Source organism: Phodopus roborovskii, unplaced genomic scaffold (genome assembly GCF_943737965.1).
Source record: "Phodopus roborovskii unplaced genomic scaffold, PHOROB, whole genome shotgun sequence".
Taxonomy (NCBI): domain Eukaryota; kingdom Metazoa; phylum Chordata; class Mammalia; order Rodentia; family Cricetidae; genus Phodopus; species Phodopus roborovskii.
Window position 1 is genome coordinate 5569554 of NW_026126585.1, and position 14655 is coordinate 5584208.

A 14655-nucleotide genomic window follows, 5' to 3' on the forward strand; every position below is an offset into this window, starting at 1 on the left:
TATAGACTTAGCCATCTTGCCCCATGATTATTCACATTTTTACAACTCTTTGTAATAATAATAAGCAATCAGTGTGGCTCTATCTTGAATAGAGTTTTACCACAGGTCTCTGTGTGTGCATATGTGTGTGTACTATTTAATTCCAGTCTTATTATCATATAGCCGACCCATTGCAATTGCTTTTAGCACACTTCATAGAACTGTGCAACCATTACCCTAATCACCTTTTGACATTTTCACCATAGCATAAATCTCCCTATACTCATTAATAGTTGCTGTGAATTCTATCCCCTTCCATCTTCTTTCTCAAACATGAACTTGGGCATCTACTAATCTATTTACTATACTTATGTTTCATAAAAGTGAAATCATACAATAACTTTTGTTGTCAGAACATTTCACTTAGTATAATGTTCTTGAGGCTCACCCAAATTATAATATCAGTACTTCAGTTATTATTATTACCAAATATTCTTTAGTAATTGGACATATTACAATTTAGTTGGAATATGTGAATTTCCATATCATGGCTAATGTTGTGAAGGCATGGACATATTTTCAATTCCTTGGGTATATATAATACTGAAATTAATGACTTACAGAAATACTGTTTAACCTTTTGAGAACTGCCGTACTTTGCCAAAGTGACTGCACATATTACCAATCTGAAAGCAGCACAGTGTTGTATTTTATTTTCTCCAGTCTATCACTAGCACTTGCCATTGTCTGCTTCAGCCTACTATATAAAGTAGTGTCTCATTGTGACTTTGATTTACATTTACTTTTTTGATATACAGTATCTTATGTGCTAACAGACATTGGTGTATCATCTTGAGAATTGTCTAATTAGATCCTTTGCCAGAATTTTAAATGACCATATCACTTAACTGTTAACTTATAAGAAATCTTTACATATTCCATACACAAGCCTCTTAGATATACATGACTTTAAACAAATACACAAGTATTGTGTTAGGCACATTCTGAAGCATTTAGCTGTAATAATTCAAAGCATGGAACAAGAAGAGATTAAAGAATATTCTGAGTACATAAACACAGTGTAATTAAAAAAGAGCCCAAGTAATGGATAAAATTCAACTACAGCTTACTCTGCCACGTTCAACCTGTGTGGTCAACATCACCACCATGGTGGAGCCTTGTTCCCAAGTCATTTGCCAAAAATCTTTACAAGTGTGTGGTAATGGCCCTTGACAAGCAATGTACTGATTTATAATACTTGAAGAAGGAATTTCCATCTACAAGGAAAAAGACATTAAACATTTTGCATTTTGACTTTTTCCTATGATTGGGAAGATGAAAAACATTCATTAATGTTAAACTGAACACAACTATCTCAATAAACTGATTAGTACAATACTCTTCGTTAATAATTTCATTTGTAAAAAAATTTCCTGTCAATGTCCAAAGTCATACATAGTCATCATTCCATTGGTGGGAAGAAGAATTTAAAAAACAAATATTTTCCAAATTCTTTCTCTTCCTTCCCTCCCCCCTCCCTCCCTCCCTCCCTCCCTCCCTCCCCCCCTCCCTCCCTCCCTCCCTCTCTCTCTGAGACAAGGTCTCACTATGTATCCCAGCCTCACATATATTATGGAAAGCTATGACCATATTTGGCACTACTGTGACTTATAGGACAGCTTTACAGAGAAATTTGTTTTAGAGGCAGAGAGTTTGCAAGATAATTTTTAAAAATTATCTTTAAATACTTTAATTGGTAAATTTCCTAAGAGAAAACTCTGCATTTTAGCTGTATTATGCTCATAAAACAAATGAAGGGCTATTAGAATGATATTTAAAATTGTTTATGGAATGGAATAAAACAAAAAAAAAAAAAAATACAGGGGAACCACAGTTGAGTTACAGCTGAGGTTTATTTTAACAAGGTGATGTCTACACATAGTGATTAATGGTGCATACTTGAAGTCTCCTCCTCCAAACTGTCTCTAGTTATCACCAGAAAGTAATTTGTTTTCCTAGTTTCTAGCACCTCTTTCACATAGACGGTCTGTACACAACTATTTTTCTGTATAACTATTTTTTAAATGATAGCACAGTACACTGTCCTATATCGTTCGAAAGACAATGCCAAAATTAGTGCCTAAATTTCTTTCTTTTAATGGCCCTTCTAAAAGCATAACAAACCACCTGTACTTTATTTAAAAGACATTTAAGGCATTGTTACTGTTTGTCAGCAGTAAGAAGGTTAAACTGAATACTTCTCTAATTTGACATTAGCAAATATAAAAGTGCACCTATCTATAAGGGAAACAGGAAGAAATGAGGACGCGGCACCAAAATGTATGCACACTTCACATTCTGACAATCCCATACATAATGTTCTCCATATTTCAACCAACAACACACAGGGACCTATTCCCATTGGTACTGGCTAATATATCTACAATCCCTTATCCGTAGCTCTGAAATTACTAATAGTCTGAAATGCAAAACTGCCTCTGGTGTTTTAAAACTTGTCCTGACTTGAAGGCATTTTAAATTTGACCTCACTTGAAAGCATTTGACAGCAAAATCTGACTTTGATTGACCTTAAGGTTAGTTATACTCTATTAGTATGACTCAGAATGTTAATGTAATATCAATATAAAAATAAAAAAATAAAAGGGTCCTTATCCCATATCCTGCTAGGGACCTTACTTCTTCCTACAGGACTGGTACATGGACTGATTTTTTTCTTTTTCTTTTTTGGGTTTTGGAAACAGGGTCTCTCTGTAGCTTTTAGGGCCTGTCCGGAACTTGTCCTTTAAACCAGGCTGGCCTCGAACTCTTAGAGATCCACCTGCCTCTGCCTCTGCCTCCTGAGTGCTGGAAGTGTAAATTCTTAAAAAAAAAAAAAAAAAAGAAAAAAAAAATCCTGAAATCTAAAATTTTGAGCCCCAAAGCATACTTAAACCTAAGGCTTCAGATAAAGAACTAGACTTACATATGTTATCATCAAATCTTTGGTCTTTCAGTTTCATAGGTAAATAACAGTACTTCTATGTAGTCTAAATTTGTACTTTGTTTTGAAAACGGAGTACATTTTCATTTAATTGTGATACTATTTCTCTAAGTTTCATAATAGTACTGTGGTTTTGTTTTGTTTTAAATGTCATTGGTGTTTTACCTGCATGCATGTCTGTTTGTCTGTGTGTGTGTCAGATCCCCTGGAACTGGAGTTACAGACAGTTGTGAGCTGCCATGTGTATGCCGGGAACTGAGCCCAGATCCTCCACAAGAGCAGTCAGTGCTCTTCCCCTGAGATATCTCTCTAGCTCTGAGTTGGACGGCATTTTAAAAATACAGACTGTCATTTGATCTCAGCACCCTTAAGTGTACCAAATATAAAGATTTTCCATTATCATTATTATTTAAAGTTTTTGAGTGAAATTACACATTGATTAGCTGACAGAATATGACAAAATGTGACTCTTTGATTGTCCTTTTGAGATTGAGGTCTTGCTGTCCTGCCCTGGCTAGTTTGGAAATCTTGAACTTGAAGGAGCCTCAGTCTCTCAAATGCAGAGACTATATTCACCAATAGTCTAGCTGTTTGTAGATTAGGTATTTATCCAATCCATCCAGCTTAACAAAATGTTTCCCCATCTGAAATACTTAATAATTGTCACATATTTCTTCCATGATTCCACTTTTCAAATTTATATACTGATGTATTTTCAACAGATGACACCGTCAAAACTGAATAGGAGAAGTACTTATAGATGAGAAAGTGGTGTACAATTATGCTATATAACAATCTAAATGTGGGAACATAGGGAATAACACTGCCCATGAGTTCAATGGTCCAATTAAGTGATGTGTATGTGAAGGTTGATTTTACAGTATAAAACACAAAAACAAAACCATTTTTATTTGTGAGTACCTCTCCTCCCTCCCTCTCCCCTGTGTGTGTGTGTGTGTGTGTGTGTGTGTGTGTACACGTAGGAGCACGTGAAGGTTAGAAGAGGGCTCCAGGTGGGGTGCTAGGAACTGGACTCTAGTGCCGAGCAGAAGTAGTCAGTACCCTCAGCCACCTGTCCAGTCCCTTCATTTCACTTTCTGCTCCAATTCTACACATTTGAAATTTTCTATACTATAAAATTAAGGAAAAAGTGATCTTTTCCTTCAATAGCTGGGAGAAATCATCTTCCTAACAATGACACGTGACCCAAATAACTCACCAGATAGGTTGTTTTTATCTCCAGGGATTTAAAAGGCTGCCACTACTATAAACAGAGCCTACGGTAGCATTATAGTAACAATAGATTATTCTATTTCTGGAGCTGATTAGTCTGTTGTACTGTTCCAACTACATAGTAATATAGCAGAACCAAATTACTTTAGCTTTCTTAGGGGAGAGTGGGGGATAGACAAGGTCTCACTGTGAGTCTCTAGCTGACCTGACCTGGAGCTTTCTATGTATATCAGGATCCTCCAGTCCTGCCTCGAATGCTGGGGATTAAGAGTATGTGCTGCCACACCTGATTTGATTTTGTTTGTTTGTTTGTTTTTCAAGACAGGGTCTCTCTGTGTAGCATTGGCTGTCCAGGAACTAGTTCTTATAGATCAGGCTGGCCTTGAACTAACAGAGATCCACCTTTTCCTCCCAAGTGCTGGGTTTAAAAGCCTGCACCACCACTGGTCCTGCCTTACTTTTTAAAACCTTGATTTGATAAAATGTTCCTATCTTCAAGTTTTAATATTCTATCAAAGTTAGGCCTTCAGTAAAAAAGAATTAATCTTAAAATTTACAATGGTTTCATTTATTTCAATAACAAAAGCAAAAACAAAGAACTTACATTTATATAGTTTGCATTGATGTAGTCTTCATTACCTTTTAAAAGGACCCGTGTAGCATCATCTAAAAAATTTTAAAAGAAACAATGGATTTCTTTTTTGTTTTGATATTTCAGATTAAACCACCAAAACCTGGCACATGCAAAGCATAATACTCTAACATTAACTTACACTCTGGCCATAAAAATCTTTGATAAACTTTCATTTCAAAGATTAAGCTTATGATGGTAAGAGTTAATAGATACTTACAAGGCGAAATATCTCTGTATCTATTTTTGGAAATGTTCTGAGGTAATTTGGCACAAGACATTGTCATTCCAGGTTTTTTCCGATATAGTTGCTTTAAAAACAAACAAATAGACAAACAGAAACAGTCCAATAAGTCATCAGTGGTTCTGCAGATTAGCTTCTATTCTGACAGGAAACCCCACCCCCATACTGCACACACACTATGATACTCTTCAAAATTGTAGAGTGCTGACCCACAACTGTATCGGTCCTGTAACTTTTGACATGCATTATGTAGCTATGTTGAAAACTCTGAAAGCAGTTCTGTCATCAAAATACCTGATATTTGAATAGCAAATCTGCAGAGAACATTTGGCTTTATTTTAGAAGTGTTCACAATAAACAAACTGATATTTTTTTTTTAAAAGAAAAGATACATGTCTTATATGTTTTATTACAAGCATTTATATACAACATATACTAGAGAATGGAAAACATTGATGGCTATTTTTTTTTTTTTTTACACACATGGGAAAATTCCTAGATTTAGTAAAGATAAATTAAGTTCACTATGACAGGATATTGCCATCTACAAATGTAGCAGAGTGTATTTATAAATTAACTATCCTGGATGTATACAGCCCTGTGGGCCACAGGCGGGACATGTCTGTTTTAAATACAGACCTTCAAAATTCACTATATACTAACTAATCAAAATAAAGAGTAGGCGTGAAGAAGCATCTTTGTTCTTCTGAGATATTGATCTGAGGGGTTTTAAGACTTACAGACAAAACTAAACAAAGACTAAATATGACAAAATATGAACTTGAAATACCAGTTATTTCCTTTAACTTGGGAGTTTCATTTATTTTTATTTTATTTTTTGAGACAAGGCCTTTGCTACATGTAGCCCAAGATGGCCTCAAGCTCAGAGAAAACTGCATCACTGCAGATGTGAGAACAACAAAGGATGTGTGCTGTCACATTTGGCTTTGCTCAAGCTCTAAGTACACAACACACTATCCTTACCTTCTCCCTTTCATAAAAAGAGCTATAAATTACAGGGAAAGCCATTTAAGATGTCTTTACCACTTGTAAACTTTGAGGGGGTCTCACTATTCTGGACTGACCTTGAACTCATGAACATCTTCCTGCCTCAGCTTTATTGAGATTACAGGTATAAGCCACTATGCCTGGCCCTTAATACTTTTTTCAAAAAGACACTTATTTATATAGTCATAATTAGTATTATGAGAATAAATTTAAAAACTACATTTTAGAACTTTTGACATCAACCAGTTGGGAGGCTAATTCATAGTATGTTAGTTAGGCTCTTACCACAAACTAATTAGCAAATAGTGTTTTAATACAATGATATCACTTACATCAAACTGTGCCAGTACTGTTCCAGTTATAAGCCCCTCAGCTAGCTGGATCATTGACTCCCGAAGGGAATGGTCATCTTGATGAACACTATCTAGTGGGGCTTTCTCAGGAATATACTGGAAGTCTGGCTCACTTTCTAATTTTTCTTCCACTACATCATATACAGCTAAAATAAAACAAAACACATACATGAGAATCTTAATAGAATTCAGTAAGAAATTACTAGTTATTTTCTATAGAGTCAGTTATCAATAATTCCTCTAGATCTGGCTGATGCCATTGTGTACGAACCAAGAATGGCTGTGGGGTTGAAAGGCTTTTCCTATTCCTTTGGAGAAAAGAAGGGTTCTTTAGCCATGTGCTTACAATTTGAAGAGACATTAAGAAAATGAGGCAGGACTACAGAGGTGGGTGGTTCAGTGTGTTTCTCTTTCTCTGTGTAGCTCTGGCTGTCTTGGAACGTGTGTTAAACACAGATCTGCTTCTGCCTCCCAAGTGCTAGGATTAAAGATGTGCACCCCCACCCAATGAGATTTACGTGTTCACTAAACAAATACTCACTGACTACATAACACTGCTATTAGAGTGGTTAGAGGAAAGCCACTTTAGATGTGGTAGAATAAGCAGAGAGCCTTCCTTAATGACACAGGGACATGAGCTACATCAAAACCGAGAACTATTTGCAGAGGAAACAGCAAGTACACAGGCCCTCAAGTGTATCAGCTTGGAGCTTTTGAGGAACAGTAAGAAAGCCATCGCCCCAACAGACGTGAATATAGTATGAATGGGAGATAACGGAACCAAGATTTTGGATTTTTTTTCCTCTAAGAATGACAGATGTCGCTGTCATATTTAAGGAAGCCTACTCTGGCTACCATGTCCAGTAGTAAACTTAGAAATTATGTCAAATAGTGCTAAACAAGGTACTTACCATTAGGTCGAACTAGAAGCACGAGTTCCCCAGAATGTCTCTCACAGCTAGCTTTAATAAACAAGACTACTTGATCATGGGTATGTTCTGCAATGTCCCGACCATTAATCAGTACCACTTGGTCCCCTTCATTCAATCGAGGGACACATAGGTCAGCCTATAATATAATGTAGGGAAGAGTTCAAATATGCACATGGTATCCTGAAAATATAGAACTTTACTTTTTATACACCACAGCAGAGCTTAAACTACATATAGCAAAGCATCCATGAAAGACTAGATAGATGACTCAGACGGTAAAGCACTTGCTGGGCGAACACAAGGACCTGACTCCCAAGCCCCAGAAAGTGCTATAGTAGAAACGTATAACCCCAGGACTGAAGGCAGAGCAGAGTCCCTGGAGCTGGCTGGCTAGCCAGTAAAGCCAATCACAGAACTCCACATTTACTGCAAGACACCATCTCAAAACCTAAGGTGACATGGTAGAAAGTGACTGAGGAAGATGACATCTTGAAATTCCAAGGCAAATAGATAGAATGAGAAGAACCCATTCTGAGTGAGGCAACCAGACACAGAGAGACAAACACTCTCTCATAAGTGGATATCGGACATAAAGCAAAAGACAACCAACCTACAACCCACAACCCCAAGGAAGCTAGGAAACAAGGAGGCCCCTAAGAGAGACATACATGGATGCTCCCCCCACCACCACCACCAAGAAGAGGAAATAGACAAGATCTCCTGAGTAAATTGGGAGGATGGAGAGAGGGGGAATGATGAGGGAGGTAGGAGAAAAGAGGAGGGATGAATGGGAAGGAGAAAATGAAGGATCAGGAAGGTTGAGTTGGGGGAATGACAGAGAGGGTGAGCAAGAAAAGAGACAACTTGATAGAGAGAACCATTATGGGGTTAACAAGAAACCTGGCACTAGGGAAATTCCCAGGAATCCACAAGAATGAGCCCAACTAAGAATCTAAGCAATATTGAAGGGAGTACCTTAACTGCCCTCCCCCTATAATGAGATTGATGACTACCTTAATTGCCTTCTAAGAATAACTTAAAAGGCAAAGAAGGAACACATCACACTTGTTAAAGCGTATCCATTAATTAGTTTGTGACCAAGAAGCAAAGCACACAACACAACTGTGCTTCTAGATTTTCAGTGGAAAACCATGCAATAATCTAAAAGAGGAACCAGCCAGAAAAGATGAAAATGAAAGCTAAGTAAAGAAAAAAAAACATGGTGGACTCCAGAAGTGAACTTTGACCTGAGGAGATATGATGATGGAAATATGAGCATTTTGGCTGTCTGGGTCTCTAGGTAAATAGTCAAAGGGACTCAAGTTATTTCAACACCAAGGTTCCAAATGCAGAGGATTATGACACTTTACTAATGTAAGGTTAAGAGACTTATTATGTATTACCAATTTTATACTATTCAAATTACTTGCAGTAAGGATTCATAAATAACTGAAATATTATTTTTCAATATTTCTGATGTTTTGGGCAACAGAACACATTTTTTTTATCCCTCAATATTTTTATAGCAGACAGCACAAAAGACTTTAAAGTATAGAAAATAGATCTAAAAATCAAGAAAACAGTATAATTTTTCCAATTGGTTCCAAATCATTCATTGCATGAGTTCACCTTGTGTGGCCACCTTTACAGTTCTGTACTACTGCAGTAAGGATTGCCTGATTGAGAAAAATCACCCAGTAATTAAGATAAAGGAGACAGGGATGGAGAGATGGCTCAGCAGTTAAGAGCACTGAGTGCTTTTTCAGAGGACTGGTGTTCAATTCCCAACACCCACATGGCAGCTCACAACTGTCTGCAACTCCAGGATCCAACACCTTACACAGACTTACATGCAGGCAAAACAACAATGCACATAAAATTTAAAAAGATAAAGGAGATAAAAGAGACAGAAATATGAATAACGTGTTCTTTGAAAACATGAGACCCATATTGTAACTCACAACTGGCTGTAATTCCAGTTCCATGGGGATGCTACACTGCATTCTGACCTGAGGTGCACAGACATACATGCAAACAAAACACTTGTATGCATAAAACTTTAGAAACTACATCTGTATTCTTGTTTGTTTGTTCTTAGCTTTGGATGGTCTAGAAATCTCTGAATAGACCAGGCTAGCCTTGAACTCAATGGAGATCTGTCTCCTACTGCCTCCTGAGTGCTGGGATTAAAGACAGGCAACCATTACACCTGCAGGCACGCACGCACGCACATGCGCACACGCGCACACACGCGCACACACACACACACACTTGGTTATTTGAGACAAGGTTTCTTTCTCTGTTGCCCTGGCTGTACTGAAACTTGCTCTGTAGATCAGGCTGGCCTTATGGCCTCGAACTTACAGAGATCCATCTGTCTCCCAAGTGCTAGGATTAAAAGTATGTGACACCACCAACTGGCCCCAAAATATATATTCTTTTTCTTTCTTTTTTTTTTTTTTTTTGAAGATTTACTTATTTACTTATTATGTATATGGTGTTCTGCCTGAATATGTCCCTGAATGCCAAAAGAGAGCACCAGATTTCATTGCAGATGGTTGTGAGCCATCATGTGGTTGCTGGGAATTGAACTCAGGACTTCTGGAAGAGAAACCAGTGCTCTTAACCACTGAGCCATCTCTACAACCCCCAAAGTATATATTCTTAAAAACAGTATTTACAAAAAATTTTGGATAACTTACAGGTGTTCCTGGTGCTACTCGGGACACAATTACAGGCATCTTCTGATCATATCCTCCCTGGAAAACACACAGAAAACTCAAATACTACCAAACTAAGAACATCTTAATTTAAAAACTAAATAAGACAAATTCCAGATTACCTTTACATTGAAACCAAACCTTCCATTTTCATCAGGTTTCATTTTGATTAGAACAAGATTTTCATGTGGAAGGCCACCATTAGGCTAAAAAGACAAAAAATAAAGAATTTTCAGGTTATAAAGTATATATTTTATCTGCTTGTACTATCAATGGTATATAATTATAATTCTAAGAAAAAGGTTTGTTGAAGAAAGTTAGTTTCTTTGCCTAATAACTTGAAGATGCATTCTCTCATTCTTCATTTCTTCTGGCAAATGTGTTTGCAAGTGTGTATACAGGTAAGTAAGCCTAATTGTGGAGACTGGAGGGCAACATTGGGTAGCATCCCTCAGGTGCTGTCCATTTTGTTTTTTGAGAGCACCTCTTAGTGGTATGGACTTACCATGTAGGGCTAGGCTGGTTGGTCAATGAGCCCCCAAAGATCCACCTCTCTATACATTCCTAGTGCCTGTGTAGTCAGAATTTAAACAACTAAGCTATCTTCTAGCCTATACTAAATATTTTTGGAAGAATCAAACTAGATTACAAGTTATATAACAACTGCCATGTGTTCATTATTATCTTTGCATACCACCTCCATCAAAATACAAGTGCAGTAACCACAAATAAATCAATGCATGCAAGAGGAGACACATAAACATCACCATAGAGTTAGCACTAGAGTCATCACTTTTGTTCATTTGGTCTATTGTAGTGGAACAGTACTCATGAGAAAATAGAATGGTTTCAACTTTTGGTAATGGGAAAAGCTCTGAGTAAATAACCAGGAAGGCAGGGAGCACAGTAATCACCAAAGGCCTTTGACATTGGATGCTGATGCCTACTATGGATGAAATTTCCTCTGTGCATCATATTTAATTTCCTCATGTCTCTTTAAATTTCCTGAAACATATCTACATATGACTGAGCTTGCTTTTTTAGGACACTGTACTCTTAGACTAGTAACCTCACTTATGGCTTATTTAAATGTTCTAGAGAAATATAATTAATAAATCATTAAGATTCTAAGAACTCATCATTTATTGTATAAAAGCATATTCTGGAGAATCAAAAGTTATAAATTATTTTTTAAACTGTTGAGTGCAAATACACTATCAGAATCTGTACTCAATTTTAAAAGGTTGGGGGACTGCACTAAGAAATTACATATTAAAGTAAGTATTTACTTAATTATTAGTATTTGTTCTGAAAGCATATGTATATTTTATATATTGAAATTAAAATTAATTTGTTAAGACATTAACTCAAAGCAACAGGTACTTTACAAAGAAAGGAAAAGGTAACTCCATAATGGTATGAATCATGATCAAAGAACCAGGAAAAAAAAAAGACAAAGTATTACAATTTACAACTAAAACATACTATAGTTCAAAATAAAGTGCATTAAAGATTTAAAAAATTCAAAACAAAGTGAGACTACCTACAGTGGACTTTTCAGGGGAAGAGGGCACATCAAAGGTTTCATTACTATGGTTGACTAGATCTTGTTGAGAATGGGAAAAATGAATTTGGTTCCAACTGTTTTTCTTAGATTGTTTGGGTGGTAAAGCTGGAGGCTGCCCATCTTCAGGGGTCTCTTGTGATCTAGGTTAAAAAAAAATAAAGGGAAGGGGTAATGAGTATTTTTAGTAATCATCTGCTGGAAATACCTTATTCTAAATTAGGTCAAGCAATCCAGATACCATACATGACTAAAGTGGAGAGGCTTTGAATATATTTACTTGGAAATGCTACCTTTTAATAAAAAGTCATTTTAAAGTAGTAAATCTGTTTTTAATAAAACCAATCAATAAGCAGTCCTACCTAATTACAGCACCTATGAACCTCAACCACCATCAAGGCACAATAACCTCAAGGGTATTTAGTGGCACACATATCTCAGTAGTAACCAACAGCTTTCTAATTGGACTTAAGATCCACTCAACAAGAGAGAAATTGTGATTGGTACTGGAAAGCTAGCCAATTACCTAGGGTTAGTGCACTCATGGATCTTGGACAAGAACTTACAGTCACTACTTTACTAAACTAGTATAATCCCTAACTACACTCTAAATATTTGCCCTTATACACATAGATAGGTGTATCCCTAGTCTAGTCATCCCTAGTCTAGGATCTCTTTGCAACAGACATAGAACATTACAGAAAAACCTAACTAATCAAAAAACCAAGCGGTGGAATCCAGTCCCAGTGGATACATCTACAGAATAACCTTTGCAACTGAGGTTCAGGGAACATTGCAGAAAGGTGAAAAGAGCTAAAGGATCAGGGAGTTCTATGAGACTGTATCTCCTAGTAACATCAGAAGCCACACCCACAGAGTCTCTTCAACATGGCTGCCTATACATGAGCTGAACAAGGACAACAGCAGCAGACATCCAAAGGGGAAGGGGAAAAGCACGCAAGGCCTGAACTCTACACCAAGAACTAGGGTAACCGAAGAATGCTGCGAGTAGGAGAAATACTCTTCCAGGGAAGAGCACACTAATTATCCAATACCAAATAGTCAGCCCTGGAAGCAGGCAGACCAGCAACAGACAGTCCAGGCACTCTCTCTCTCTCTCTCTCTCTCTCTCTCTCTCTCTCTCTCTCTCTATATATATATATATATATATATATATATATATATAGAACACACACATGTAACAATTAATGTAAAAGAGGCCATGGATTTGAAAAAGAGTGGGGGGGCATTATGGGGAGGTTTTTGAAGGAGGAAACGGAAGGAGAAATGATGTACTTACAACCTCGAAATAAAAGACCTGGAAATTGGGCGTTGAACAGAAAAAACCTCCTGGTAGGTATAGTCTAATGATCTATTGATTGTCCCCCTTCATCAGGGCTCATGAGGTTAATAAATGCAATCATGTGACAGAGATTAGAATAGTAAGGTCATCACTGATGAGACAAAACCACATAGAATCTTGTCAGGTCAGAAAAACAATTTATAAACATTAGAAAGTTTAACTCTAATTTGTGGCAACAGGAACTGATAGCTAGGTATTTGGGAGAGATTTCAAAGGAGAAATTATAACTTTTAAGAACAACCAGTCTATAGAACAGAAGTTGAATTTCCCACAAGGGCCAGAAGGAAGAAGCAATGGTCCAACTTCTACCCTACTATGCTGGCACCCACGAAAGCAGACTTGCGGACAAAAGAGGGCAGGAACGGGCATCTTTTTTCCTCTTAAAACTCACATATATAAACTGCAAAAATTAACAGAACAAATGTTTTATAATGGTATTTTTATATATATACAATGTCTATTCTGTATTTTTATCACATTTGTTCTCCGTTATCCTTTTGTGTTAATCTCCTCCTTGTATTTGGTCCTTTCTCAACAACTTCCTTTTAAATTTAGATTTCACATGACAGAAAACTTATTTCTCTTTCTGGGTCTGGCTTATTTAACACTATGATCTCTAGTTCTATCCAAATTCCTCCAAACAACATGATTTCATTTTTTCCTGTGGCTGAATAATTAATACTTCATTGTATCTATATTCTACAGTTTGTTTATCCATTCTTCTGATGGGCACATTGACTAATGCCGTAATTTAGTTACTGTGAATATCCCCAGTGAACATGGGTATTTATCATTAGTGTATGATGACATTGATCCCGGGAGTACTGAAGATGAATCACATGGTAGTTTTATTTTCAGGTTGTTGAGAATCATCTGATTTCTGCAGCATTACTCTGAATTGCCATTAACAGAGTACAAGGGTTCCTTTATGCACCTTCCACACTTCCAGCACTTGTTTGGATTTTGTTTGTTTTTGCTTTTTTGAGACAGGTTTTCTCTGTGTAGCGTTGTAGACCAGGCTGGCCTCAAAATTACAAAGATCAAGCTGCCTCTGTCTCCACGGTGCTGGGATTAAAGGCATGTGCCACCACCACCTAGTTTGTTTGTTATTTTTTCTCATAATCATTCTGATTGGGATGAAATGGAATATCAATGCAGTTTTGGGTTGCAGTTCCATGGTGGCTAAATATGTTGTTCATGTTTTTTTTTTCATGTGTTTATTGGCCACCTGTACTCTTTAAATTACAGTAGCAACATAACTTTATTCAAAGCAAAGAGGTATGTCAGATGATGATCAAAAGTGAAAACAGGCCACATGAATGAAAGGATTCAATGGCTTGTACTACGTTTTAAGAACTATTTGGTCAGTTCATCTGCCCACTCATTACTGAATTATTTGGTTCTTTGTTGTCAAGTTTTTCGAGTTCTTGTTCTAGATACTAATCCATTAGATGAATATCTGCAGGCTGTCTCTTCACTCTGAAAACTGTTTCCTTTGCTAAGCAGAGCTTCTTAATTTGATGCAATTCTGTTTGTCAGTTTTTGCTGTCCTATTTTCCTGAGCTATTGAAGTGCTTTCTATTTGTCTTCTGCTATTAGTATCAGGTCTTGCATTAAGGCCTTTGAT

General features: G+C 36.8%; 1 protein-coding gene across 2 annotated transcripts in view; it reads right to left on the bottom strand.

Annotated features, from left to right (window-relative positions):
* Ptpn4 (protein tyrosine phosphatase non-receptor type 4) overlaps nt 1-14655 on the bottom strand; it is a 120546-nt gene that overhangs the window by 9965 nt on the left and 95926 nt on the right. For both annotated transcript variants that reach the window (XM_051204040.1, XM_051204039.1), the window contains exons 16-23: nt 11649-11808; nt 10224-10307; nt 10084-10140; nt 7361-7517; nt 6429-6595; nt 5065-5155; nt 4818-4879; nt 1110-1256 (exon numbers count right to left, since the gene is read on the bottom strand). In XM_051204040.1, the coding sequence (XP_051059997.1) occupies nt 1110-1256; nt 4818-4879; nt 5065-5155; nt 6429-6595; nt 7361-7517; nt 10084-10140; nt 10224-10307; nt 11649-11808 (925 nt within the window). The remainder of the gene's footprint in view (nt 1-1109; nt 1257-4817; nt 4880-5064; nt 5156-6428; nt 6596-7360; nt 7518-10083; nt 10141-10223; nt 10308-11648; nt 11809-14655) is intronic.